Raw genomic sequence first — 25619 nt, forward strand, 5'->3', positions numbered from 1 at the left:
GTAGGAGAAAAGGAAGGGATGCTTAGAAAGGTAAAGCCTGGTGTAGGAAGCTCCCAGGAGCTTCTCAATGCTAAAAATGCCTGTGCTAGTTATCAATGTGTTGCCTCTCATCTCCAAATTCACCTTTCTTTGTCCTGTAAATATTTCTCCTTTGTCAACAGAGGATGCTGGAGGAAGAAGGGAATTCTCTTGACTGTTGTGCTCTTCTCTACTTGCTCTTGTGGGGGGTAAAGATCAGCCATGCAGGACATCCAGTAGGCATTCACCCCTCATAAGATTCAGTAGTACCATTTGGGGACTTCTCAGTGAGTTCTGCCATCACTCCAGCAGGCAGCTTTCCAGTGAATTCTTCTGGCACCTCCGTGAACGCTTTCTTAGTGATGCTCAATGAGTCTCACAGATGACCCAATGGGTGGCATCCCAGCATGTTGAGCTGATTTCCTGCTTGCCAGCTCTGGCCTGCAGATTCTCAGGGAACTTCTCTGCCATCCAATGAGCCACAGACTCCTTTTCAATGGAATCTGAATCAGTCTGGGTGAGGGAGGGTCCTCTTCCAAATTTGTTCCTTCCTTGGGTAATCAGCCTCAGTCTCAGAGGTAGTAGCTGATCTTTATACCTGCTATTCCTGTATTCATTAGAGTTTTCTTTACCCCTTGGTAGGTAATCCTCTGATACTAGTCAATAATTCTGCATATAGAACTCTCCCTGTGTGAATTACTTACTATGTGCTTTCTGTCTCCTAACTGGACACTGATAAAAATGCCTTTTGCTCTTAATAGCTGTTTAAAAAACAACAACAACAACACATAACTTACTATTATTAGTCAGAACTTTGTCTTAGAAGGAACATAAATTACATTTAAAGTGATTACATAAACATAGGGATTGCCCAAGTGTGCAGTTTAGAAAGACTATTTGCTTTCTTTGTCCACCTATGAGAGATATTTGTCAAACGGGCTCCATAACCCCTATTAGGTGACCCTGAGTCGATTATGGCTATGAAACAAACCACCCCAAACCCAAGGGTTAAAACAATGATCATGTATTATTTTTCACATCTGACAGGAGAACTCTAAATTCCTATGACCAAGGTTGAAGGTACAGGAAGGGTTGAAGAACTGTGGCCCAAAATGTGCTCTACCATGGGGTCCAAGGACATTGTTAAAGATCTATGAGTTCAAATGGTATTAAAAAAATTTTTATTTTCCATTCAATGAGAAAGTAGATAATGTAATCACTGTCATAGGACTTCAGTGCTTGCATTTGCATTTACATTTCAGTTCTCACCAAGAGATCATGGTAAGTGAGTGTGCACAACTTCATTTATTTATTTGTTTTTTTGTGGTGACAATTGTTTATTTGTTGAGTTTCAGCTCTTTTAAAAAAACTTCTTCAATATATTCTGATGAATAGTCACCATCCCTGATTACGTGTTTTTCATAGGCTTTTATAGACATGAACAAACAGAAAAATATACAAACTTTAAGTGCACGGTTCATGAATTTCCATAAAGTGGACACTCCCGTGTAAGCTGGATGCTCGACATTTCAGGGAATGTTTCTCAAGCTGGCCTCTGCAGAAGCAACCTCAGGCAGAGTTCCATCAGTTCTAAAGCTTAACAAATAATACACAAAGAAGGTGTCTGGGTGTGGGGTATGTCTCTGTGCCTTGATTCCCTGAACAGCTAACTCAGAGAGCCTGGCTGTGGGAAGCCGAGGGGCTGAGCTGGCATCTGACTAGCAGAGACAGGAGAAATGAAATCAATCCAGGAGGTGATCAGAGAGGCTAAGAACCAAAAAGTAACACAGAAGTAGGAAACAGCCAACTTCCACAGTTTTTAACAGTAGGTTTGCTGCAGAAAACTGGTGGGCCATGAACCCTCGACCCTTCAGAACGGGTGCCACCAAATTTTGATCAACGTGTAATGCTGATTTTTGCTATGACTCATATGGCTATGGCAGTGTCTGTCTTGAAAAAAGGTTCAACTGATGTAGTACAGAGGAAGGTTTGACTCACTGCTATTTATTGGTAACAGGAGTAGCCTAAATCCAGGCCCATGCCAGAGAAAGATGACATATTTTCTGATAATTGCCCAGTCTCCTGAGGACACAGGAGGGCAAGATTAGGACAGTTATAGCTCTACTCAAACTGTGCAAGAAAGTCCTTGAAGGGTGGCTCAGTGACAAACACTGCAATAACTATGGATGTTTTTATAGACTCTGTGAGACATATTCTCACCCTAGTAGTAATTGTGTGAGTATGTACGAGGGGTCTTTGAAAAGTTCATGGAAAGATTTGTATTATCTTATTTATTTATTTATTCATTGTACATGCTTATGGGGTACAGTTTATTGTTTCAATACATGTATATACTGTATAATGATCCAATCAGAATAGTTAGCATTTCTATCACCTAAACATTTATCATTTCTTTGTGGTTGTAACAGTCAAAATCCTCTTTTCTGGATCTCTTGAAATATACAATACAATACTATTAGCTATTGTCACCCTGGAGTACCAGGACTTATTCTTTCTATCTAACTCACTTTGTAACCTTGTACTAGTCTACCAACCTTTCCCCATCCTCTTTACCCCGACCTTTCCCTGCCTTTGGAAACCATTATTCTACTTTCTATTTCTCTCTTTTTCTTTTAGATTCATATTTCAATTCTATTTTTCCACGAACTTTTTGAAGTATCCTCATATGTGTTTTTAATAATTAAAACATTTTATAATAGTTTTAGATTTACAGAAAATTTGCAGATAGGACAGAGAGTTCCTATATTTCCCACAACCAGTTTTCTTTATTTATTAACATCTTACATTTGTCACAACTAATGAACCAATATCAATAAATTATTAACTAAAGCCCATACTTCGTTCAGGTTTCCCTAGTTTTTTACCTAATGTCCTTTTTCTCATCCAGGATCCTGTCGAGGGTACCACAATACATTTGGTTGTCATATCTTCTAATGTTCCTCTTAGCTGGCCAGTTCATCTTTCATGGACTTTCCTTGTTTTTGATAACCCTGACAGTTTTGAAGAATACTAGTTGGGTATTTTGTAGTGTCACTAAATTGGGATTTGTCTAATGACTGTGTTTTAATCACTGCAATCATTGCTGGCATATTTAGGATTGTTAGTTCCTTCAAGCATCTCACCAAAAATGTCAGAATTAAAAATTATGCCTCAAACACAGAATCTGAAAACCACTGGTCTACATCGAAGCAGACTGTAAATATACATAAGTCAAGGTTCTCGAGAAGCTTATTTCACCCTTTGAACTACAGTTTCAAAAAGCCATGTAGGTTTTCGATCTTTCCCACAGTGATTGGACAGCAGTCTTAATTTATAAACTGTGTGTATGTCACCCCAAATGGCCCCAGTCACCAGCCACCCACCCTTGTTCTCAGCTCTTCCTTAAAAGGGAAGACATAGCTCTTTACCCAAAGGTCACCACGGTGATGACTCATCTTAAGATAAAAGGGAAGGTTAAACTTAACATAATGAAATTCTAAGTTGTCCTATAGTTTTCAACAGAAAATATTTTAAAAGTATAGGCAGAAACAATAATCAAATATCCAGTGAAATATTTTCCTCTTTGTTTTTCAAATGAGTGAAGTCCAAATTAGGGAACAGAAGTATATCCTATTAATTTGTAATGCCTGGTACCATAGAAGAATTCTAGTTGTGGAAAATCTGCTGTAGATATTCTAGTAATTAAATGTGTACATGTTGCAGACTTAATCAAAACGCCTTTTAGGAGTCTACTCTGGTCTTAACGAGGAGAGTGAAATTCCTAAGTACCTAAGTGCTAGCAACTTTGGAGCACTTAACATTACTGGCAATTCTGGAAATGGTACGATGCTTTTAGCTCAATAAAAAAGACAATATGGGATATGTCCCCTGGAGCTCAAAATTAAAATATTTGTATTGGCATACAGACAGGCCTAAAGATGTGTTCTATGAACCAAAAAGTACTCACCGTGTTGGCTAGCTCTAGATAGCTTCCTCCTACAGAGTTGCCAAAATGAGGGGACTGTATGAGCAGTTTGTGCAGAGCAGCCTGATGGTGCAAAGAGCTTCCGCCACACTCGAGCAGCTTCTGTAGGGCTGACTGACTATGCAAGTCTGGGCTCTGGAGGTCTCTGGCACCAGAGTCATATTCCCAGCTCTCCCTGGCCGCTGATAAGGCACCTAGTCCAGGAGAAACAGGGAAAATAAAAAGACATTTCCTTCATTAGCCTGTGGGTGGCCAATAGGCAATGATTTGGAACCCCCTAACCCTTCCATGTGCCAGAGTCTCAGAACACATGTGACACCCGGGCTGCATGCTAAGCACTTTCCCTTTCAAATGGACACATGGGGAGCCTGGAGATAAAAGCAATTTAAGCAAAGCATTCTGAAATAACTATCCAATGATTATGTGCCCCCCCAAATGGAAATGCTTAGCAAAAAAGCACTGGAAAGCCAAATAAAGGGAAGCCAGATCAGAGCCACATCTGTCTGTGATTTACATAGGGTTACCGTATTAACTTTAGTATGGGTAATTCTTTTTCCCAACTGAGAAAGAAGGAAGCAAGTGAGAGGACAGAAAGTTGAGATACGGCACTTCATCATGACTTTCTAATGTGCATGTACTCTTCTTACCTGGAGGAAGCTAGATTGTGTTTTCCAGATAGGTATAACCATGAGGCTGAGCTGGGCAAGAGAATATGAACAGAAGTGATAGGCATCACTTCTGGGCCTTGCTCATGAAGCCCCCTGTGTGTGATTCTCCATGCCCTTTGCCTTCTGGCCTGGTTCAGATGGGAATGGCACTCTTGTAAACCATGTGCTACAGGTGGTAGAGCCACAAGATGGAAGATGCCTGGATCCCTGAGTCATCTCTTGCAGGAGAGCTGTCTGCTCACCCTTGGTACCCTGTTTTGACTTTACATGATTAGGAAAGAAACTTCATTGCATTTGATTCACCATATTTTGGGGGGTTGTTGGTTAGAACAGCTAGTATTACCTTAACTGTTACAGAAGATTAGAACCTAATAAAAGGTGCTAATAATTATAATACAATGGGAAAGTACAATGAAAAAGTAGATCCAGAGGAGGGCTATCTAACCCAGCCTACCTGGAGACGGGTAGAGAATGTTCAGGGAAAGCGTCCTGGAGGAGAAAACCTGATGCTTCAGTTGTCGCCCTTGCTAGAAAAATTAGCTTTGGGGCAAAGCCTATTTCCTTGTGTTCAGTTCTGAGCAGAAATCTCTGTGGGCGCATCTGGTTGGTGGAGCCTGGGTTACCTCCTCTGCCTTAGCTGCAAGGGAGGCTGGGAAAGTTTGTTTTCTGGTTTCTACTTTGGGTAGGCAGGATTTGTAAGGTGAGACATTTCCTAAACAGAGGAAGGTTGTTCAAAAGGACCAGGCAGTCAGAGAATATGACAAAAGTTTACACACAGGCACTGTACTAGGTATTGGGGATATAGCAGTAAGCATGATAAATTGTAGTCCTTACCTGTGGAGGTTTCATTCTGGTGGGTCTTTAATACAATGACAAAAAAGGGACTCAAAATGATTCAATTTGTACTATGACATGAGAACATATACAGATTACTCTACAATTTACTTGCATATAATTACATATATCAAACTACAAATTGTGTTCAGTGGGTTCTGTTATGAATGTCCAGTCTCCCCTTGTTAGGGATTGGTGAATTTAATCAATGTGATTAGGAAAACTTTCTTCAGATGGTTTCCCCCTCCTGTTTATGCTCTGATGATCCTCTCCAGTTAATGTCACCCAACACTCATTATATAGTGCTGTATAGCTGGGATGTATCAGGTGCTGTATCAAAGCAGACCACTCTGTCACTACGTTTGCAACTGCTCCAAGTTTGTTTTAAGGTTAAAGTCTATTAATAATATTGCAAAGGAGGTTTTGCTTTCCTTTATCATAACTGCAAAATGCCTGCCCTCCCTCCTTCTGCTCCTCTGGGCGCTCTCTGTTATCTGCATAATTGCCTCAGTTTCTCTGTCCTGGCCTCAGCAACAGCAGCAAGAAGACTGACTGAGGTCAGAGTTGAAGAGTGGATTTCCTGCACTGGACTGAATCATGGAGGGACTTATATCTCATATGTAAGCAAAAAGATGCAGGGTTTGGCCTTGCCTCTTATGTTTACCACAGTATCCCCAGCACCATGCACATGGCCTGTGTCATATCAGGCATTTAATAAACATTTATTGAATGGATTGTTGAATTATTCACTATTCATGGTTGTAGTACCCCAGGGTTTCACTTTTTTTTTTTTTTTTGGCAGCTGGCTGGCATGGGTATCTGAACCCTTGACATTGGTGTTACAATGTTGCACTCTAAACAACTGAGCTAACCAGCCAGCCACTTAGTTTCACTTTTTAACCTGGAAAAGCAAGACAGAAATTAATTTTTAAAATCAAAATAAGTTATACACTTAAACTTTTTTTTATGCAAATAGGAGGCCTCATTTTCAAATAATGAAATACAACAGTTCTAGGATAAGACCGTCAAAGGAAGCTTCGTTTGAAACTTATTATGGATACTAATACACCCAAATCCAGTTTCTGGTAGAATCATATAAGCAGGTCGGCCAAGCTCCATATTAATCAGCAAGATCAAAAGGTCTTCATATTATTACCATACAATTTTTGCTGATGTGATGCTGAGGAACTCAGATTCTCTGCTAAGGGGCTTAGTCAATCATAACAGCATTCACATTAATGGACCATAAAAAAAAAATGTAACACCAAGATCCAGGGCACTGTAAAAATATAGTAGACTATTCCTACTACCCTCTTTTAATCTGTTTTCACATCATATTTTTCTGGATGAAACCAACATTCCTGAGATAAAAAACAGTCATTTAGCTGGAAATGATTTCACTGAAAAACTTTGGAAGTGTAGGTCTGGTAACCACCTTCCTTCTGTCCTTGGAAACATGATGGTACCTGGTGGTTCTAGACTCAGCCTCTTGCCAGCTTCCATCCACCCACTTGCTAACCTCAGATTGGTTCCTGTGCTTCAGGAAAGAAAAAGTTGAAGGTCCTCCTTCTTTTTCCTTCCTTCCCCTCCTTTTCTCTCTTCTTCTCACCCTTTCTGCTTGCCTGACTTCCAACAGATTTTGAGAACTTACTAAGTAACAGATACTATAAAAGATTCTAGAAATATTAATTCAAACCTAAGATAAAAATCTTTGCTTTAAAGTGCTCACCATCTGGTGGAAAGGTAGAACTGGTTCTATGACTTTTCTGAAGCCTTTGAAATATTTCCTATTTTTTCCCTGCAATAGCATTGGAGGTGGTGGAGGAGAGGGTCCACGAATTCACGCTTTCAAATCTCACTTCTGTGAAATCTGTGGTGAGAGATGAGGAAGGGGGTCCTTTATCCTCTCCAGAATCTGTATTTGTTTATTAACATGATGCTCTTTCCCTAATATTCAAGTTATTCTCCATCAGAAGAAACTTTGTAAATACACCATCAGGTTACAATTCCCCAACTTCTGCTTAATATTTCACTCTTTCTTTTTAGTTAAAGGACTCAATTGGCTTTATTGCAATTCTAGAATCAGGCAACATGCTATTCGATAAAATAGAATAATTGTTCCCAATATTTCTCTTTTAAGAGTATTATAAGCAGAAGTAATGTTAAGAACTCAATTTTAATATGATTTGGGTTTTGACTGATATCTGAGCATTAAGTCAATGGTCGCATGAACTCTCTTGTAACACATCTCTTCATATAAAAGCCTATTCACCTCAGGAAGACGACTGTGCTTTCTTTTCCTTGACATGGACATCTTTACTGTTTACTATCCCCCTTGCTCATGAGGTTCCAGCTAGCTGGCCTTTTTTCAGCTCCTCTAACATGACACATACTTTCAAGGTTCAGGCCTTTCACATGCTATTTGTGTGCTCAAAGTGCTATTCCCCGCATTCTTTGCCTGGCTCAGGTCTCAGATTTCTGTGTTCCCAAACAAACGACAAAACCATTGTTATGAGGGCTCCCGGCACTCTGTTCACTCTCAAACCAGAAGCAGGAGGGCCTGGGGTCATGCGCACTACTAGTCTGGCTTCAGGCTTTCCGAGTCTGGTGGCAGCTGTGTCTTTAGCAATGGTGTGATCTCTGGTAAGCTGGCAATGACAAAGATAACAGTATTTACCATAAAGGGTAGTTGTGAAAAATGAAAAACTAAGGATCCCAAAAAAGTTTAAACATCTCTCTCTATGGTCTCTCAGTACTACTTGGAGTGAAGTTCTCTTTTTTTTCCCCACAGGCTTACAAAATTATATTGCCTAATAGTAACCAAACATAAGTGGTCCCACAGATATCCACGGGCATTGAAACCAATGCAGAATTGATATCCTGTTTAAGGTCCTTAAATATTCCATCTGGCCTAGGGAATCATTAACACTGAATAGTCTACACATGGTTAGGGTCACTATACTTGTCTATACTGGTTATCTAGTCAACTTCATGAGGCACTTCAGCCACGGTGTGATTTTTTTTACTGACCATATGAAGTTCACATCTGACATACCCACATGCACAGGACTGTTTTCTCCAATAAATAAGTGGAGAAGTGAAGAATTCTTTAGTCATTTTTCCCCTCGGGAATGGTATGAAAACAACTGACAAAGGCCACATTTAGGCACTAATTCCTTTATAGATATACCATTGTTCCATTGTCCACTGGGACTTAGTATCTGCAGTTTGTGAATATAATTCTATTGATTAGGACAAGCTAGATTATGCTGCTGTAACAAAAAGACACCCCGCCACTCAATCTCAGTGGCTTAAAAAGAAAAGGCTTATTTCCCCTGCACACTGCTATCTGAGGGTCAGCGAGATTTCTGTTCATGGAAGTCATTCAGTATCATCAGTTGCTGTCCAGCAGGAAGAGAGTGTTCTGAGGATCTCAAACTGTCAGTTAAATGCTCTGGCACAGAAGTGACTCACAACTCACTGGCCAGTTAAAGTCATATGGCCTGACCCAACTGTGAGGGGATCCAGGTCGTGCAGCCTTACCACTGATCCAAAAGGGGAAAAACCAAAAATATTCGGTGAACACAATTTTAATATTGGTTGGATTTTCATATTCTCTCAAATATGATAACATCTGAGGGTTTCTTTTCCTTTCTTCTTAACTCTTTATTGTACTATGACTGACCACATGCCCTGTATGTTACTACTGTTCAAAATCCAGAATTAACTGCCAGACATTTTTCATAGAAAAATATTTAGGAAAAACAAGAGTCATCTTTTCTATCTGAATACAATTTTCTTATTGAGATATACTCTATATGTACATATGTGTGTGTGTGTGTGTATATCTATATATTCCAGCTTTTACATTAACGAGGGAAGAAGGAAATACTATGTAAAAAGAATAGTGAAGGTGTAAAAAAAAGTCTTGATTGCATTTTGCCTGTTTGGCAATCAGAAGAAGCTAGAAAAAGTACATGCTGACCAGCTTCACCTTAGCTAATGCCTCCAGAAAAGGATCGGGCAGGTTAGTCAAAGACAGTGCAGCTGAAGCGCTAAGGGTCAGGGGGCACCAACGGGGACCCTTCACCAAAGGCTAGAGGATCTTCGTGTGGGTTTGGGAGTTTTCCTTCTTTCACTGTTATTTCTATTACCTCTTGAGACTAGTTTAACCTCTCTCCTACCTTGCTATCTCATATATTATCTCCTATCAGAGGAGTAATAGGCAGGCAGGGCTCGCTTGGGCCAGCACTCTCTTCTTTTGCTGGTTTTTCTTAAGGGCTCCCCAATAAGGAGAGGATCACTGTCTTGCAGCTCCACTGCCATAACAAAATACCATAGACTGGGTGGCTTAAAGAACAGAAATGTATTTTCTCACAGTTCTGGAGACTGAAGTCTGAGTTCAGGGTACCAGCAGGGTTGGGTTCTGGTGAGGGCTCTCTTCTTGGCTTGAAGATGCTGCCTTCTTGTTATGTCCTCACTGGCAGGGTGAGAGGGCACTAATCCCATCATGAGGGCCCCCTCCCTATGACTTCATCTAAATTTGATTACCTCCCAAAAGCCCCATCTCCAGATACCATCACATTGGGGGTCAAAGATTCAATATATGAATTTAGGGGTGGGACACAAACATCCAGTGCCTAATAACTACTGAGCAGTTGCTCTCCAGGCCACTAATGAAAATGACTGGACAGCATCTCTTTAGGCTCTAAAGTCCAAAGCACTCCTGGGACTATGGGTCTCTGAACACACAGAATCAAAGGAGGCCATCAGACCTGCCATTACAACTCCCACAGGGTACTCAGAAGTTGGAGGTAAGCATATTCTTTATTTTTAATATTTTTAACTGGAATATTTAGTGTTTAAAGGTGGCAGAATACAGATTCTAAATGTTTTACTTATTAGAAAACCACAGGAAACAAGTGGCAATTTGATGCATTTATAAAATACATCAGGAGAAAACCCTGCTCTCAGAGAGAATGCTGGAACAGAAAACCTACCAAATAATGAGATCTTTGCCCTGCTGGGTACTTGGCAGCTACAGGCCAATACCTTAATCCCATCTTCAAAGTGCCACCCAGTTTCGGCTTCAAGGCCTGCAATTACTGTGTTTATTCACCAAAAGCACTAGCCATCTTCCAGCAGGCCAGGACTCCTGTGAGAATAAGGCGAGCCAAGTGTTTGGAACACTGAAAATTCTCCTTAAAGATAGTCACAACAATCAAGATAGCTAAAATCTATTCAAAGCCCTCTCTGCTAGGGGCCAGGCTAAGAATTGCTAAGAATTTTACTGTTTTAAGACTTTTACATATATTATTTTATTTGGCCCTATCAACAGCCTATGAGCAGCTACAATTATTTTTCCAATTTTTAGAAGACATTTTCTCTCTTTCAGCTTAATTTTGTAGACATTGCTTGTTTGCACAGAATAGTGGTTAAGAGGTGGGGTTTTGTAGTCATACTGCTTGGAGTCAAATCAAAGTCACTATGAACAACTATGTGACTTCAAGTAAATTATTTAACCTATGTCCTCATCTTTAAAATGGGGGAAATAATATGCACTTTTTAGGTTTGTTGTGAGAAATAAAATTAAAATATGTAGATTACTTAAGACAATCCTTGATGAACAAATGCAATCATCTGGTTACATTTCACAATTTCGTCTATTTGGAATTTATTTTAGACAACTTAACAGGAAGCAAATACACGGGGCAAAATGTGCACCCTCTCCCAGCTTCATGACATACCACGTACCTGTTCTGATTACTAATTGTTAAAAAAACAAAACCTTTGGCACCTAACCAGTGCCTAAAATTTCATACAATAGTTTTGTACTTCATATTACCATTATTGTAAAGAAAGTGAACAGGGCCAAACTCATGTTTCTCTGAGTACAGAATATTCTATTACTAAGTCAGAGTTTGGTTACTGGGTCTGATAGCCTTTGCTTCCCTATTCTACTTGCCCAACTCATCACGAGAGGACAATCCACCTTCCCAAACCTGTGCTGACAGTTCGGCAGCAGCGGCGGCAGCTTAAATGCAGAGCGGGTGTGATTTATTCATCAGGTCTGTGCGGCAGCAACCCCTGCTTTCCAGCTCTAGCTCCTTCTTTTCCTTTCTCCATTTGAGTGCAGGGGCCTCTCATCACAACAAGGGCAAATGACAATGCAGAGTGTTTAGGGGATCCTGAGACCTGTATTAATAGTATCTTATGATATTGTCTATGTTTAGCGGCCATGTATCTTTCAGTTATGTGGATTGTTTAGAGAACATTGCCTAATTTATTACCGTCACTGGCAAGAGGAAAAAACACTCCTTTCAAAATCCCAGATGGAGCTAGCTCCCTTTCTGAATTGAGAACTACCACACCAACAGAAAGAAGTATGGGAGAATTTGAACAAATTGGCTGCCAGGTAGGTGTCGGCTTTCCCTGTCACAGCACATTTACTATGTGTAGATAATACCGACATCAACAGAAGCAGCAATACATCGTTTATTTAGTCCACAACAAAATCACCATATGAGGTTTTAGTCATTTATTAATGTCAATATTTGGTATGAAATTCAGTAGCCTGATCCCCATGAGGGCCACTAGCTTCCTCCGGCAAAAATTACATTGCAAACACAGGCCAATTGTCTCACAATCTGTGTTCTGGTCACAAGAACTGGATAGGAAAGGATAGATAAATAGAGCCCATCTAGCTTTCTCCTGGGAAAAAAACCAAAAAACAAAAAGCAATTCAAAGCACATGTCCTACTAAGGGAGGGTAAATAATATTACCTCTCAGGTGATAAGTCAGTTTTTTGCCCTTTGGGTATCTTCAGGAAATGAGCCTATTAGTGTCCTTTTTTGAATACATGTGTGTCACATGTATCTTATTTAGGGACAATGTGCTGGATTATGAATTACAATATAATATTGGAAATAGAGTGAAAGATGTATTTTGAAATGCAACTCCCACTCCCTCCAACCCAAGACTGTTGTTAGGAGACAAGAAAGAAAAAAAAAAAATGAAATGCATTCTTATTACTAAAGTGCTATCAGCAACATCACCATTAGTGGATATTTTTTAACATCTCACTGTGCCCACAAATAAGTTCAACAATCCTTGATGTGAGCACAGGATTGAGAACATTTAATGGGAGATATTTTAGAGACAACTAAAGGAGAAGCTGAAACAAGTAGACTTTAAAATTCTCCAGCTCTAGCTTCGATTATTCTGTCCTTCACCAAATTTAATGTAAAAGGCAAAGTGTCTGCCCTTTGGCAGTTAATAATTTAGTTATGAAAGCACAGCTGAGGCAAGCATCTTTAACCTTTAAAAAAAAACAATTAGAAATAGTATTTGGCAGCTTACTACCTTGGTTTGTCTAAACTAGATATATGAAGGAGATAAGCAAGAGGGTTGATTCAGGGCTAAAGAATTCAAAAAAGAGTTTAGGGAGAGTGTTTGAATGAAGAGGCATTAGAACGAAGAAGTGCTTGGTAATTGAGATTCACCTGAGCCAGATTGAAGGCTTGGCCATTTAGATCCCTGAAGATGGCTTGGGAGTGGGGAATAACATCTATGGCTCATATGAGTTTACATTTTAATTTTTTAAAATTTGTCTCTCTTGATTAGATGGCAGAGACTTCTAACTTTGGACCAATTTCTCTTTCTATTTGCAAGGCATATTAATGGGCCATGTATTCAGTAAGCCCTTGGTAGTCACTAATTTTTTTTTTTTTTTTTTTTTGCTTGCCAGTACAGGGATCGAACCCCAGACCCTGGTCTTATCAGCAGTGCACTCTAAGCAACCGAGCTAACAAGTCAGCGGTAGTCACTCATTTTTAGGTGCCATAAATAGCAGCTGTGAATGGGAACAATGCTAACCTGAGCCTGCTCTCTGTGATGAGAAGCATCACACACAACCACTGGGTAGCATGCCCATAGGGCTTGTCATACTTCTTGGCTGAAAATTAGCCTAATCAAAATTGAAAATGCCAGAGGGAGAATACACAAACTGGAATATAAAAAATGATTCAGATTCCAGCTTCTTAGCAAAAAATAGACTTTTATTATCGTTTGTTCCTGGAAAGTTGGTATTTTTCATTTATTTTTTTAATGTGGAGGATCACAATGGTTTTCTAATGTTAAACCAAGCTTGCATTCCAAAGACAAACCCAGCATTGTTGAAATATATGATATCTTGTTCATACATTACTGATTTTGGTTTGCTAGTATTTTGTTTAGGAATTTTGCATCTCTGTTCAAAAGTAAAATTGGCTTATAATTTTTCTTTCTTATACTGTTCTTGTCATGTTTTAGTATTAAGGTTATGTGTGAGTCTCTATGAGACTGGAATTATTATTTTTTTAAGGATATGCACATTTATTTGTTCAAATAACAAATACATAAACTGAATAACAGATGAATAACAAAATAGTCTGTAGAATGTAGGGCTTCAATTTATTCACAAAAACTGGAGATATAAAACATTAAAATTTACATGTCATTTTATAATCTCTAAAATTATTTTAAATAGCTCTCTAAAGTCTTCCAAAAGCATGCAAATATCAAATTAATATCAGAGGAGGATGAACAAACTTTTCAAGGGCAAACTTTTTTTTAGGCGTATCAACAAGTCCGCTTAAAAAAAGAAATCAAGAATGGAAGAATCTAATTTTAGCAAGATAAATTTCATTAAAAAATCATTAAAACAGAATATAGACACAAGGGCACTTCAAAAAGTTCATGGAAAAACAGAATTGAAAACTAATGGAAATCTTTCCATGACCTTTTCTTGTTTTATTTTGTTTAAATTTTTCTTTCTTTCTTTCTTTTTTTTTTTTAAAGACTATGATCATAGAAAATATGTTCTTTGACCACAATAACAGAAGGAAATTTAGAAAACTCACAGATGTGTGGAAATTAAACAACACTCTCCTGTATAAACAATGGGTAAAAGAAAAATCACAGAGAAATTAGAGAGCACTTTGTGATAAAAATAAAAGTACAAAATATCAAAATTTATCGGATGTAGGGCTCATGCAGTACTTTGAGGAAAATTATACTTGTAAACATCTATATTAAAAATAAGGAATATCTCAAATCGGTAACGTAAACTACCTTAAGAAAATAGAAAAGTAGAGCAAACTAAACTAAAATTAAATAGAAGTAGAAAATAACAAAGATTACAACAGAAATATATACAATAGGGAATTTTTAAAATGATAGAGAAAATCAACAAAACCAAAAATTGATTCTTTAAGAAGATCAACAAAATTTGCAAACCTTTATCTAGACTGACCAAGAAAAAAGAGAGAAGACCAAAATTACTAAAATCAGAAATAAAGTAGGGGCATTATTACATTGTCACTATGGTTTTTTTGTGGTGATAAGATTTAGTTTCTTTCTCTTTCTCATTTGCATTTTTGTTCTACCAGTGGGTTTTGTTCTTTCTTGTGTATTCATGTGATTATCATTTTTTGGATTCCAGATGCAGGACTTTCTTGAGGATTTCTTTTAGGGCTGGTTGTGTGGTGGTGAACTCCCACAGCCCTTGTCTGAAAAATACACTATTTTCCCTTCATTTCTGAAGGATAGCCTTGCTGGGTATAGTATTTTTAGGTGGCAGGTTTTTTTCTTATAGTATTTTGATTATATTACCCCATTTTCTTCCAGCCTATAGAGTTTCTGTCAAGAAGTCTGCTGTTAGTCTGATAGGGGCTCCCTTATAGGTGAATTGATGCTTTTCTTTTGCTTTTTTTAAGATTCTCTCTTTGTCTTTGAGCTTTGCCAGTGTATTAATCTGTTTCTGTTGCTTATAAAAAAATACATAGAAAACAAAATTTATTGCTTACAGTTTCAGAGGCTAGGAAGTCCAAAGTCCAGAGAACACATCTGGAGAGATGTGGTGGTGATGACAGTGACCTCGGGTCCTCACATTGCAAGATGGTGGAAGCAGAGCAGAGAGAGCAAGAGAGAGAGACAGACTCTCCTCTCTCTCCTTTTAAAGCCCCCAGAACCACACCCCTGACCACTATTTTTAATCCATTCATTATGGCATGGTCCTACAATCTAATCACCTCTTTGAGGCTTTACCTTCAATTACCATAATAGGATTCCTTCACTCTTAACAGGTAACAGTAGGGATTAAGCCTCAGTGAGGTTGGGTGGGCATCCAGTCTACAACAGCCAGTTTGACTATAATGTGTCTCGGAGAGGATCTTTTTGGGTTGAATCTGTTTGGGGATCTTTGAGCCACCTGGATCTGAAGGTCCATGCCTCTCCCTGTACCTGGAAAATTTTCCATTATTATTTTGTTGAATAGGTTTTCAATGCCTTTTCCTTCCTCCTCCCCTTCTGGAACACCCATGATACAAATGTTTGTGTGCTTAAGGTTGTCTGCTAGCTCTCTTAGATTTTCTTCATTTTTTAAAATTCTTTTTTCCTTTTTTTTTGTCCACCTGGTTTATTTCAAACAGACTATCTTCATGCTCGTTCTAGCCTGCTGCTTAAGCTATCAGTTGTGCTTTTTATTTCATGAAGTGAATGTTTCAGTTCCATGAGTTCTGCTACATTCTTTTTTAAGGTATTAATCTTTTTAAATTTCCTCCTTCATATCCTGGATTTTTTCCTCATTTTATTATGTTGTCTAACTGAATCTTCTTGTATCTCAGTAAGTTTCCTTAAGATTGTTGCTTGGAGTTCCTTTTCAGTCATTTCCAGGGTTTCCTACTCTATAGGGTCTGATATTTGAGAATTACTGTACTTTTTTGGTGGTGTCATATTTTCTTGGGTTTTTGTATTTCTAGTATTTTTTATATAGATGTCTGGTCATCTGGTAGAACAGTTGCTCTTCCCATTACTCTGAAGTGGGCTTTGAGGAGAGAGACATCTTCTTCTTTTTCCAGTCTCCACTGGTGACTGCCCTTGTGTCAATGCAATTGAGTGTCCAGCAGGCTGCCGGCATGGTGGTTGTGGCTGCTGCTGTGGTGTTCAAGCCACTTTTTCAGCAGCCATGGCTGTGGTGGTGGCTGTGGTGGGCCACCCATACAGAAATGATGTGTTTGGCATGCTCGCTTGCCTGCTTTTGGGTGGGGGGTACTGTCCTTGGCTCCTTGTCTAGGACCCTGGCCATGCTATTTTGCCTGATTACAGGTGGAGGGGGCTGTGGCCCTTGGCTCCTTGCCTAGGATTGCAGGCATGCTCTCTTGCCTGCTTCTGGGTGGAGGGAGCTGCAGCTCATGGCTCCTTGCCTAGGACCCTGGGCATGTTCTCTTGTCTATTTCCAGGGGGAAGGGGCTGCAGCCCTCGGTTCCTTGCCTAGAACCCTAGGTGGGCTCTCTTGCCTGCTACCGGGCAGAGGAGGCTGTGGCCCATGGCTCCTTGCCTAGGACCCTGGGCATGCTCTTTTGCTTGTTCTAATTATTTGTTCTTTGAATGTTAAGCAGATCTCACCAATGAAGCTGTCTGGGCATGGAGTTTTCTTTGTGGGAAGATTTTTTAAATTACTGTTTTAATTTCATTCATAGTTATAGAACTCTTCAGATTTCATATTCCTTAATGAATCCATTTTAGTAAGTTATATTTTTCTGGAAATTTGCCTATTTCTTCTAAGTTTTTAAATATATTAGCAGAAAGCTGTTCATAATATTTTCTATTTGTTCATGTCTGCAGCTTCTGTAGCAATGTTTCCTTTACACTCCTCATATTGATAATAATAAATTCTGATTTGGCCCCCTACCCTGTCAACAACACCATAGACTTGGCCTGATGACAAACTCTTGACTCAGTTGCTACATGTGTAAAGCAGAGGCAAAGAGGGGATGTCCTTCTCCTACTAGGTATGTACCATACATACACAGCATGTGACCTTCAGCTAGTTCAGTGTGTATCCATCCAGCAAGTCCAGATATTGCCAGACAATCAACAGTGCCCAGAGGCTTTGCATTCCTAATAAGACACAGAGACAATTTGTGGTCCTTTCTTTTCTCCCCCAAACCTCAATCTGAAGAGCCTTCCTAGACTCCATGCTTTATCTGGTTGCCTGCTTGGCAATAAAACTCTTCCAGTCAGCAATCAATCCTGGCTCTCTAATGGTCATTTTTTTTTTTTTTTTTTAATTTAACAGTTACTTGTGCCTTCTCTTTTTTTTTTTTTTTTTTTACTACATTAGCATTCTTGTCAAGAAGTTATCAATTTCATAAATCTTTTCAAAGAACCACCTTTAGCCTTTTTAGTGCCTCTATATTTTGTGTTTGTTTTCTATTATATTAATTTTTGTTTTGATCTTTATTGTTTCCTTTCTTCTATTTTGTTTGTGTTTATTTTGCTGTTCTGTTTCTAAATTCTTGGAATAGATGCTCAACTCAGCCCTTTTTTCTTTTCTTTTCTAATATATTCATAAAAGCTACTGAATTTCCTCTAAGTACTGCTTGTGTTGCATTTTCAATTGATATTTTCATAGTCTTTCAATTCAAATTGTTTTGAATTTTCACAATCTTTGACTCCTGAGCTATTTAAGAGTATGTTTGTGATGCTTAATTTTAGGTGTTAACTTGACTGGGTTAAGGGATACCCAGATAACTAGTAAGGCATTATTTCTGGGTATGTCTGTGAGGGTATTTACAAAAGAGATTGGCATTTGAATCAGTGGATTGAGTAAAGAAGATCTGCCTGCACCCAGTGTGGGTGGGTATCACCCAATCAGTTGAAGGCCTGGATAGAATGAAGTCAGAGGAAAGGCAAATTCATTCTTTCTTCTAGAGCTGTGATACCCATCTTCTTCTTCCCTTGGACATCAGAATCCCAGGTTCTCTGGCTTTTGGACTCCAGGACTTGCACCAGCAGCCTCCACTGGTTCTCAAGCCTTGGGTCTCAGACTGAGCCATGCCACTATATTAACCCATACTCCAGCTTGCTGATGGCACATCATGGGACTTCTCAGCCTCCATAATCATGTGAGACAATTCCCATAATAAATCCCCTCTCATATATCTATATCTATATATCCTATTTGTTCTGTTTCACTGAAGAATCCTGACTAGTACAAAGTTCCTTAATTTCCTATCATATGGAGTTTGGGTAATGTTATTGATTTATAGATTCCTTGCATTGTATTCAGAAAATATGATCTGTGTTATTTGAATCCTTTTAAATTTGTTGAGACTTGTTTTATGGCCTGTACATAATAAAATTTCATAAATGTTCCATGTATATTTGAAAATACATACCTTACAGCTGTTGAGTGGAATGGGCTTTATGTGTCTATTATTAGTATGTCAAACTAGTTAATTAGGTTGCTCAGATGTCAATTTTTGCTTGATGTATTTTGAGGCTATATAATTATATTTAGATATTTTTAATTGTTACATTTTCTGGTGTATTTAATTCTTCACCATTTTAAAATTAGCCTCTTTCTAATTATGTTTTTGTGGTATAATAAAAAGTACATATATTTGGTCTTTGTTCCTTATTCCTGGCACAGAGCTCCTAAAATCTTTGGAATTTCCTGAGTGATAAGAATGCCTTTTGTATGCTAATGAGAAGACTCGAAGAGGGAGGGGGGAGGAGGAACTTCTGCTCCATTCTTCCTTTCCTCTCCCTCTGGAAATCTAATTTTATGTTATGTTAAACTTTCCCAACTAGTTTCTCTTTCACATTTTCCATCTCTTTCTTCCTTTGTGATTTCTAAACAATGTTCTCTAACCTCTCTCCCAGTTCACTAATTCTCTCTTCATCTCTAATTTGTTATTAATTTAAGTTGGATTTTTTATTTCATTTATAACATTTCTCATTCCTAGATGTTCATTTAACTCTTTTTTCAATCCTCTTGGTCTTTTGGGTTTTCTTTTTCTAGCTTAGATTTTCTTTCTGAAAATAGTAAATGTAATTACTTTATGAGACCAATGATTCTGATAAATGAGACCTTGGTAGGTTTGCTTTTTATGTAAATTCTTGCTCATGGTTTGTAGTCCCATATATACTTAGTAACTATAGATACCAAATTGGTCATAGTCCCTGAAAAATTATTTGTGGATATTCTCTTAGGACTGCCTTACTGATCTCCAAAGGAATTTCCCTTGGAATACTCTGAGGGTAATATATGGGATGGTATACTTCTATTCAACTTTACACAGTGTATAGCCCTCTAGGATTCTAGCTTTTGAAGAAAGAGTTTATCTTATTAGATTCCCCACCTGAGAAATCCCTGGAATTTATCTTCTATTCCAAGGGTCCATAAGGTCATGTAATCCAAAATTCAGTTTTACCAGGTTCAGACAATAATCTTAAGGTAAAAGTGGTTTGATGCTCCAGGTTTCCTCATTCACTTGGATTTTAGACTCAGAAGTCTTTATTATTTTGCTAGATATTCAGTGTGTTAAAGGAGGAATTAAAAAATATAGTTACTTCAGTTTTTAAGTTGTTTCCAGTTGGCTGATATGCCTGATATCTAGTCATGTTACTTGGTATGGAAATCATTATTTCTTATTTAAATTTTGGCTATGTAAACTATTATGATGAAACTACATATTCACAGATGGGCCAAAAATTATTTTTCCTTTTCTGAAACAATTTTTTGTTTTCCTTGGGATTAATAATTTTTTATGTATTTTCATTTGTTTAGTTTTCTTTGCATAATGAGCTCAGCCTCAAATTCTTAGCCAATTATCTAAGTCTTCTCTCCATAATTTAAGATGCATAGGTATTCCATCAAATTCAATTTGAAGAATTTCTCCTGGAGCTTTTGACCTGATCCAGTCTGGACTTGTTCCAATGACCATTATGCATCACCTCTCATCTGTTTTCATTCTTTCATTCCAAGTATTTCTCTTTCTATGTTAACTTTTTTTTGGAAGCCAAATAACTTTTTAAAATTAAAAATTGTGAGATTCCACATACATGAGAACATTTATATATATCTATCCTTACATTTCATTAATAATTTGATTGGAAAGGAATTGAAAGTTGGAAACAATTTTTCTTCTAAATTCTGAAGACATTGCTCATTTAATATTTATCATTTCTGAGAAGTCAGAAGCCATAGAAGCCATTCTGATTCTAAATCTTTTGTATCTGTCCTGTTTTGTTTTCCTCTGTGAAAGTTTGAAGAATCTTTTCTTTGTCCCCAGTGCTATAAAATTTACAATGATGTGTTCCTTAATGTTGGTCAACTTTCATCTTTTATGCTAAGATACTCAGCAGAAACTTTCTATCAAGAAACATATTCTTCAGTTTGGAGAAAAATTTCACAAACCATTTTGTTGATGATTTCTTTCCCTCTGTTTTCTTTGTTTGCTCTTTCTGTGAAGCCTATTATTTAAATGGTGGACATCCTGTATCAGCCTTCTAATTTTCTTTTCTTTTCTTCCTTATGCTCTATTTCTTTGTGTTTTTACTCTTCTTTCTGGAAGATACTCTAATCCTTATTTGTCATTCTTTCTACTGAATTTATCATTTGTGACTTTTTTTTCAGTTTTAGAATATGTTATTATCCTGTTCTTTTTTCATGGACTCAATATCTTCTTATGTTTTTCAGAGTATATTAATGAGAGAGTTTTTGAGTGTTCTCCCTGCAGAGTCTCTGTTCCCTTTAAAGTTGCCTTTTCTATTTGTTGTGGTCTCAATCTTTCATTTTAGAGAAATTCTTCAGCTGTCTGTGCTCTTCAATTGTTTCCCCCTTTGGGCCACAGAACCTATTCCAGCTGAGATGTTAGCTCACCACTCTTAAAACTATGGTTACATGACTGGGTCCGGTTTAGGAAATACTGATTCATCTCATACTAGATGAATGGGAACTTTATCAGAGAAGGCCTGAACAAAAGTGAAATAGACAAAATGTGTTTTTCATAAGCCCTACCTCTCTTCCTCGGGATTCTTCCGCAAGTCTAACTCTCCCTCATTCTATCTTTGTTCTTCAGGATCCCTTTGTCTCTTTTCTTCATTAGAGTCAAGTAAGTAAAAAAATCTGAACATTTTATTAGTATACATTATGAATGACTAATAAGGCTGGATATTTTCTCTGGAATTTGGCTTTTAAAATGAGGACAAAAGCATTTATAAACCAAAGAAAGAAACTCTAAGGGTGTAACTTAGTCAACATCAAAGTGAATCGGCAGAAAGGTGTAAGAAAATAGACAGCTCCCTTCATAAAAACAATCCCCATATTACAAGGTTGGCAATCTCCACAATGGATGATGTAGCAGAACCTCATAATCCCAACTGTTGACCTCTACAATTTACCTTTCCCTTCAGTATCCTCCTCTAATTATCCCTGCAACCATTCCCAGGCTGTGAAGAGACAGACCCATTTCTCCCTTGACATTGTGGTCCAAGAATGGAGGCCTGTTTTTCCCTAATACCCCAAACAGAGCAAAGTGACAGCCTTCATAAGAAATTTTATTCACATCTAAAGAGAAATTAACATAGAAATGTCATGAAAGTAGATAATCAGGCATATCAGAAGTGATTATCGTTTGTGGGTAAGATAGGAGTTGCTCAGCCCCCTGGGATCTGGTTTCAGGCCTCTCTTCTGAGTTTCAGGTCACTCCCCTGGGTCTAAAACCACTCTCAAAGGACTCCAGCCCCTGAGTCCTGAGCTACTGTCACTTGTAGCACCTACTTTTAGTACCAGCACATGGAGATTGAGACCACAGGAGGCAGACTTATGTAATCTTGATGGCTGAGCATGCTCAGTAAAAAGGAGTTTACCCCTTGAATGACCTCCCATTGGAGGTGCTAGAAAGCACCTAGAATATTCTAAGTGTATTCGGTGCATGTGATGGAATTTGACCAATGAGGATGCTCCAAAGAGACCAACTGAGCATGTACAAGGCTGTGTTACACAACTGGTAACCACCCCCTTAGTTGATATTCATTATATACCATGAAGATGTATAGTTAGCCAAGCTGTAAAAGTTGAATCCAGGAAGAAGGCAGGGCTGTTGCTCACTCTCTTTGGAGCCAGCCCACACTTTGCCTATGAGATATGTACATCTTACTTTTTGTGTTAAACTTGCCTTTAGCCAGCTGCTGTTCACTCTGGAACCAGTCTGCACTTTGTAAATTGTGTATTAAACTTGCTGCGGGCGCCATTCACTCTCTGGAGCTAGGACACACTTTCCCTGTGAAATCTGTATTTCTTTTTCCTTACATTAAACCTGTTTTCATTTCCTGCTGTGACTGTGCTCTTGAATTCTTTCCTGTGGCAGAGTTAAGAACTTGGTAGAGGAGGGGGTGGGATGAGGTTGGCTGTGGGATTTCCCCAGATCCTCTCCTCCAATATCATGGTTACTAGCCCTGTCCCATCCTCAATCCTAGTTCCCAGCATTCGGGAATATAAGACTAGATAGTCTGAGTCCTCTTACTCTAAAAGCAAGAGATAAAGGCTCAGACGGAAACCATCTCCTACTCTGCTGACTTAAGGTCTTTCTTCTGGTAGAAGCTGCAGACTGATGGATTATAAACTCCATCTGATATATAGGTATATTTTGTTAGTTCTTCTCTACTTAAAAATTATTTTCTTTAAATTTAGTCACATCAGCTGCCCCTTTGCAATTCCTTTGCAATTAGACACGTGCCCTCCAGTTTTCTGCAACCTCCATCTGGTCAACTTTACACATTTATGTTGTCTACCTGCCCTCAGTAAGTATTTGTATCTGGCTTCTGAGCTGCAGTTCTGAGTCTGAGGACCTATTCTTCCCCATGTGATAGACTGGGAAGAACCATCAGCGATCAACTGCCCCTTAAGGGAAGACCCCACTTATTTGAGGGCTGTGGGCTTATAGACCTAAGCATATATCATACCATAGCCCCAGTATTCATACAAGAGGATAGTTTTCTTATAAGGAGGGCTTTTACCCAAGAGCCAGTACCATCCACCAGCATGTTTGAAGATGGATGACATCTAACTAGGTACTCTGCTGACATATATAATGCAAGGTGAAAATTTAGTGTTTATATCTCTGAGATTCTGGGTCTAGTTACTATTACAGATGAGATACATTATATAAAAAATCCTTTGAAGTATGCTGTGCTTTGAATGTTTGTCTCTCTCAAAATTCTTATGTTGAAATCCTAAGCCCCCACAGTGATAATGTCAGAAAGAAGGGCCTTTGGGAAGTGATTAGGTCATGAATGCAAAGCCCTCATGATAGGGATTAGTGCCCTTATAAAAGAGACCAAAGACAGCTAGCTAGTCCCTTCTACCACGTGAGGACACAGCAAGAAGGTGGCATATATGAGCCAGGAAATGGCCCTCACCAGACACTGACTCTGCAAGCACACTGATCTTCCCAGTCTCCAGATCTGTGAAAATAAATTTCTGTTGTTTATAAGCTACCCAGTCTATGGCATTTCATTACAGCAGCCCAAACAGACTAAGACACAATATAATATAAACTAAGTAAAAAGAAAAAAAGGAAATGTAAAGTACTAGAAAAATATAAGCATTTTTAGTGGTCCAGGGTAACATTTTCACACCTAAATATCTACATAGAAATGCCTAACAAGAAAAACAAACCATCTTAGAGGCTCACATTCTAAGGTGTTTGTTAATATAGCAAACGAAGAAGGGGGAAAGAACATAGCAGCGTGAATTAGTAGACAGAATTAAGTCAGGAGCAAGGAGAGTTCCATTCTAGTCCCAGCCATGCCACCAAAGCCATGGCTCTGTGACTTGAGAAACATTATTTAACTCTCTGGGTCTCTATTTCCTCATTTATACTATACAGGGGGTGAAATGAAATGATATTTAATAGACCCTCTGGGCTGTAATCCTGTAATTCAAGAGCAAAATTTTTACCAAAGTACTCTAAATCTTAAGTCAGATAAATCAAAGGAAACACTGCAAATACCAAGAAAAAAAATCTGACATGGTAATTTTTTTTTGTGTTAAAATTTATCTAGAACTGATAGATATGCATCCATAAAATAAAGAGCTAAATAAATACACATGGTACCAGACAAAATCCTGCTTCTACTAGAAGCAAAAATGTTTTCTTGTAGATAGCAAACAAATGGATCAACTGGAAACCATACGAAATTCTTCCAAAACCATCATATAAATCTAACTGATTAAAACAGTCATTTACTAATGCCCTTTCATTTATGCTGTCCAATGCATTTGCAGTAGTCTTACAAGAGATAAAACAGGAAGCAAAATAAGCCTTCCTGAGACTTCTATGATTATAATGTTGAGTGACAGATTCTCTAGAATGAACAATGGACAACAGAACAGTGTGGCCAAAGTAAACACTTTGTGTGAGCAAACGGAGTGTTTATCTCAGCCAACTAATCATTTTTATTCCATGAAAAATATCTAAAATCATGCCAAGTTGTATCACTGCCACTGAAATTGGAAAGGCTGCAACATCCCATAAAAAGAGTGACACTTAATGAATTGCTTCAGTTAAATCATGCTGGAGAGAGAAAATAGATGAACAATTTTACTACGCTATGTGTGGCTCAAAAGATATGATCAACTCAGGTAATCACTGCCCTTCATGCCAGGATTACTACCTGAGGTAAGCACACCTTGATTCCCATGAACTTTTTGGTTTATCCTGACTAAAATGAAGTGATTAATGCCACTGGGAAGCAGGCTAAAATAACAGATTTAAAAGGACCAGCACCAAATACTGTGAAACACACTGAAACAAGACATAATCAGCAAGTAATCCAGAACCAGTCTGCACTACTTGAGACATCATTTTAAAAGAATTTAGAACAACACAGAATAACTTATTGAATTACATGATGTACTAATCTATAAAAGAAATCTAAAATATTTTAATATCTCAAGAAGAACTTGAGAATCCCGTGATCCTATACATCCTTGCTCAGAAGTTTAAAGAAGAAATATATATTTTTTCTTCTTATATTGTCCTTTAGTTTTTCCTTCTGTCTGCAGTGAATGCAAAATGGACAGATGATATCCAATGCACCAGAAATAGAATGTGATATCAAAAGCACAAGATTTAAAGTTCATACTATGAACTGCCAATTAAAACAAAGAAGTGAAGTTCAAATATACCCAATACAGAAATATTTTCTTTCTTTCTTTCTTTTTATTATTATTATTATTATTATTATTTTGGTGGCTGGCTGGTATAGGAATCAAACCCTG

General features: G+C 38.1%; 1 protein-coding gene across 1 annotated transcript in view; it reads right to left on the reverse strand.

Annotated features, from left to right (window-relative positions):
- MCC (MCC regulator of WNT signaling pathway) overlaps positions 1–25619 on the reverse strand; it is a 405468-nt gene that overhangs the window by 299721 nt on the left and 80128 nt on the right. The window contains exon 3 of the mRNA XM_063087360.1: positions 3986–4197. Coding sequence (XP_062943430.1) covers positions 3986–4197 — 212 coding nt within the window. The remainder of the gene's footprint in view (positions 1–3985; positions 4198–25619) is intronic.

The sequence above is a fragment of the Cynocephalus volans genome, chromosome 2 (genome assembly GCF_027409185.1).
Source record: "Cynocephalus volans isolate mCynVol1 chromosome 2, mCynVol1.pri, whole genome shotgun sequence".
Classification (NCBI taxonomy): domain Eukaryota; kingdom Metazoa; phylum Chordata; class Mammalia; order Dermoptera; family Cynocephalidae; genus Cynocephalus; species Cynocephalus volans.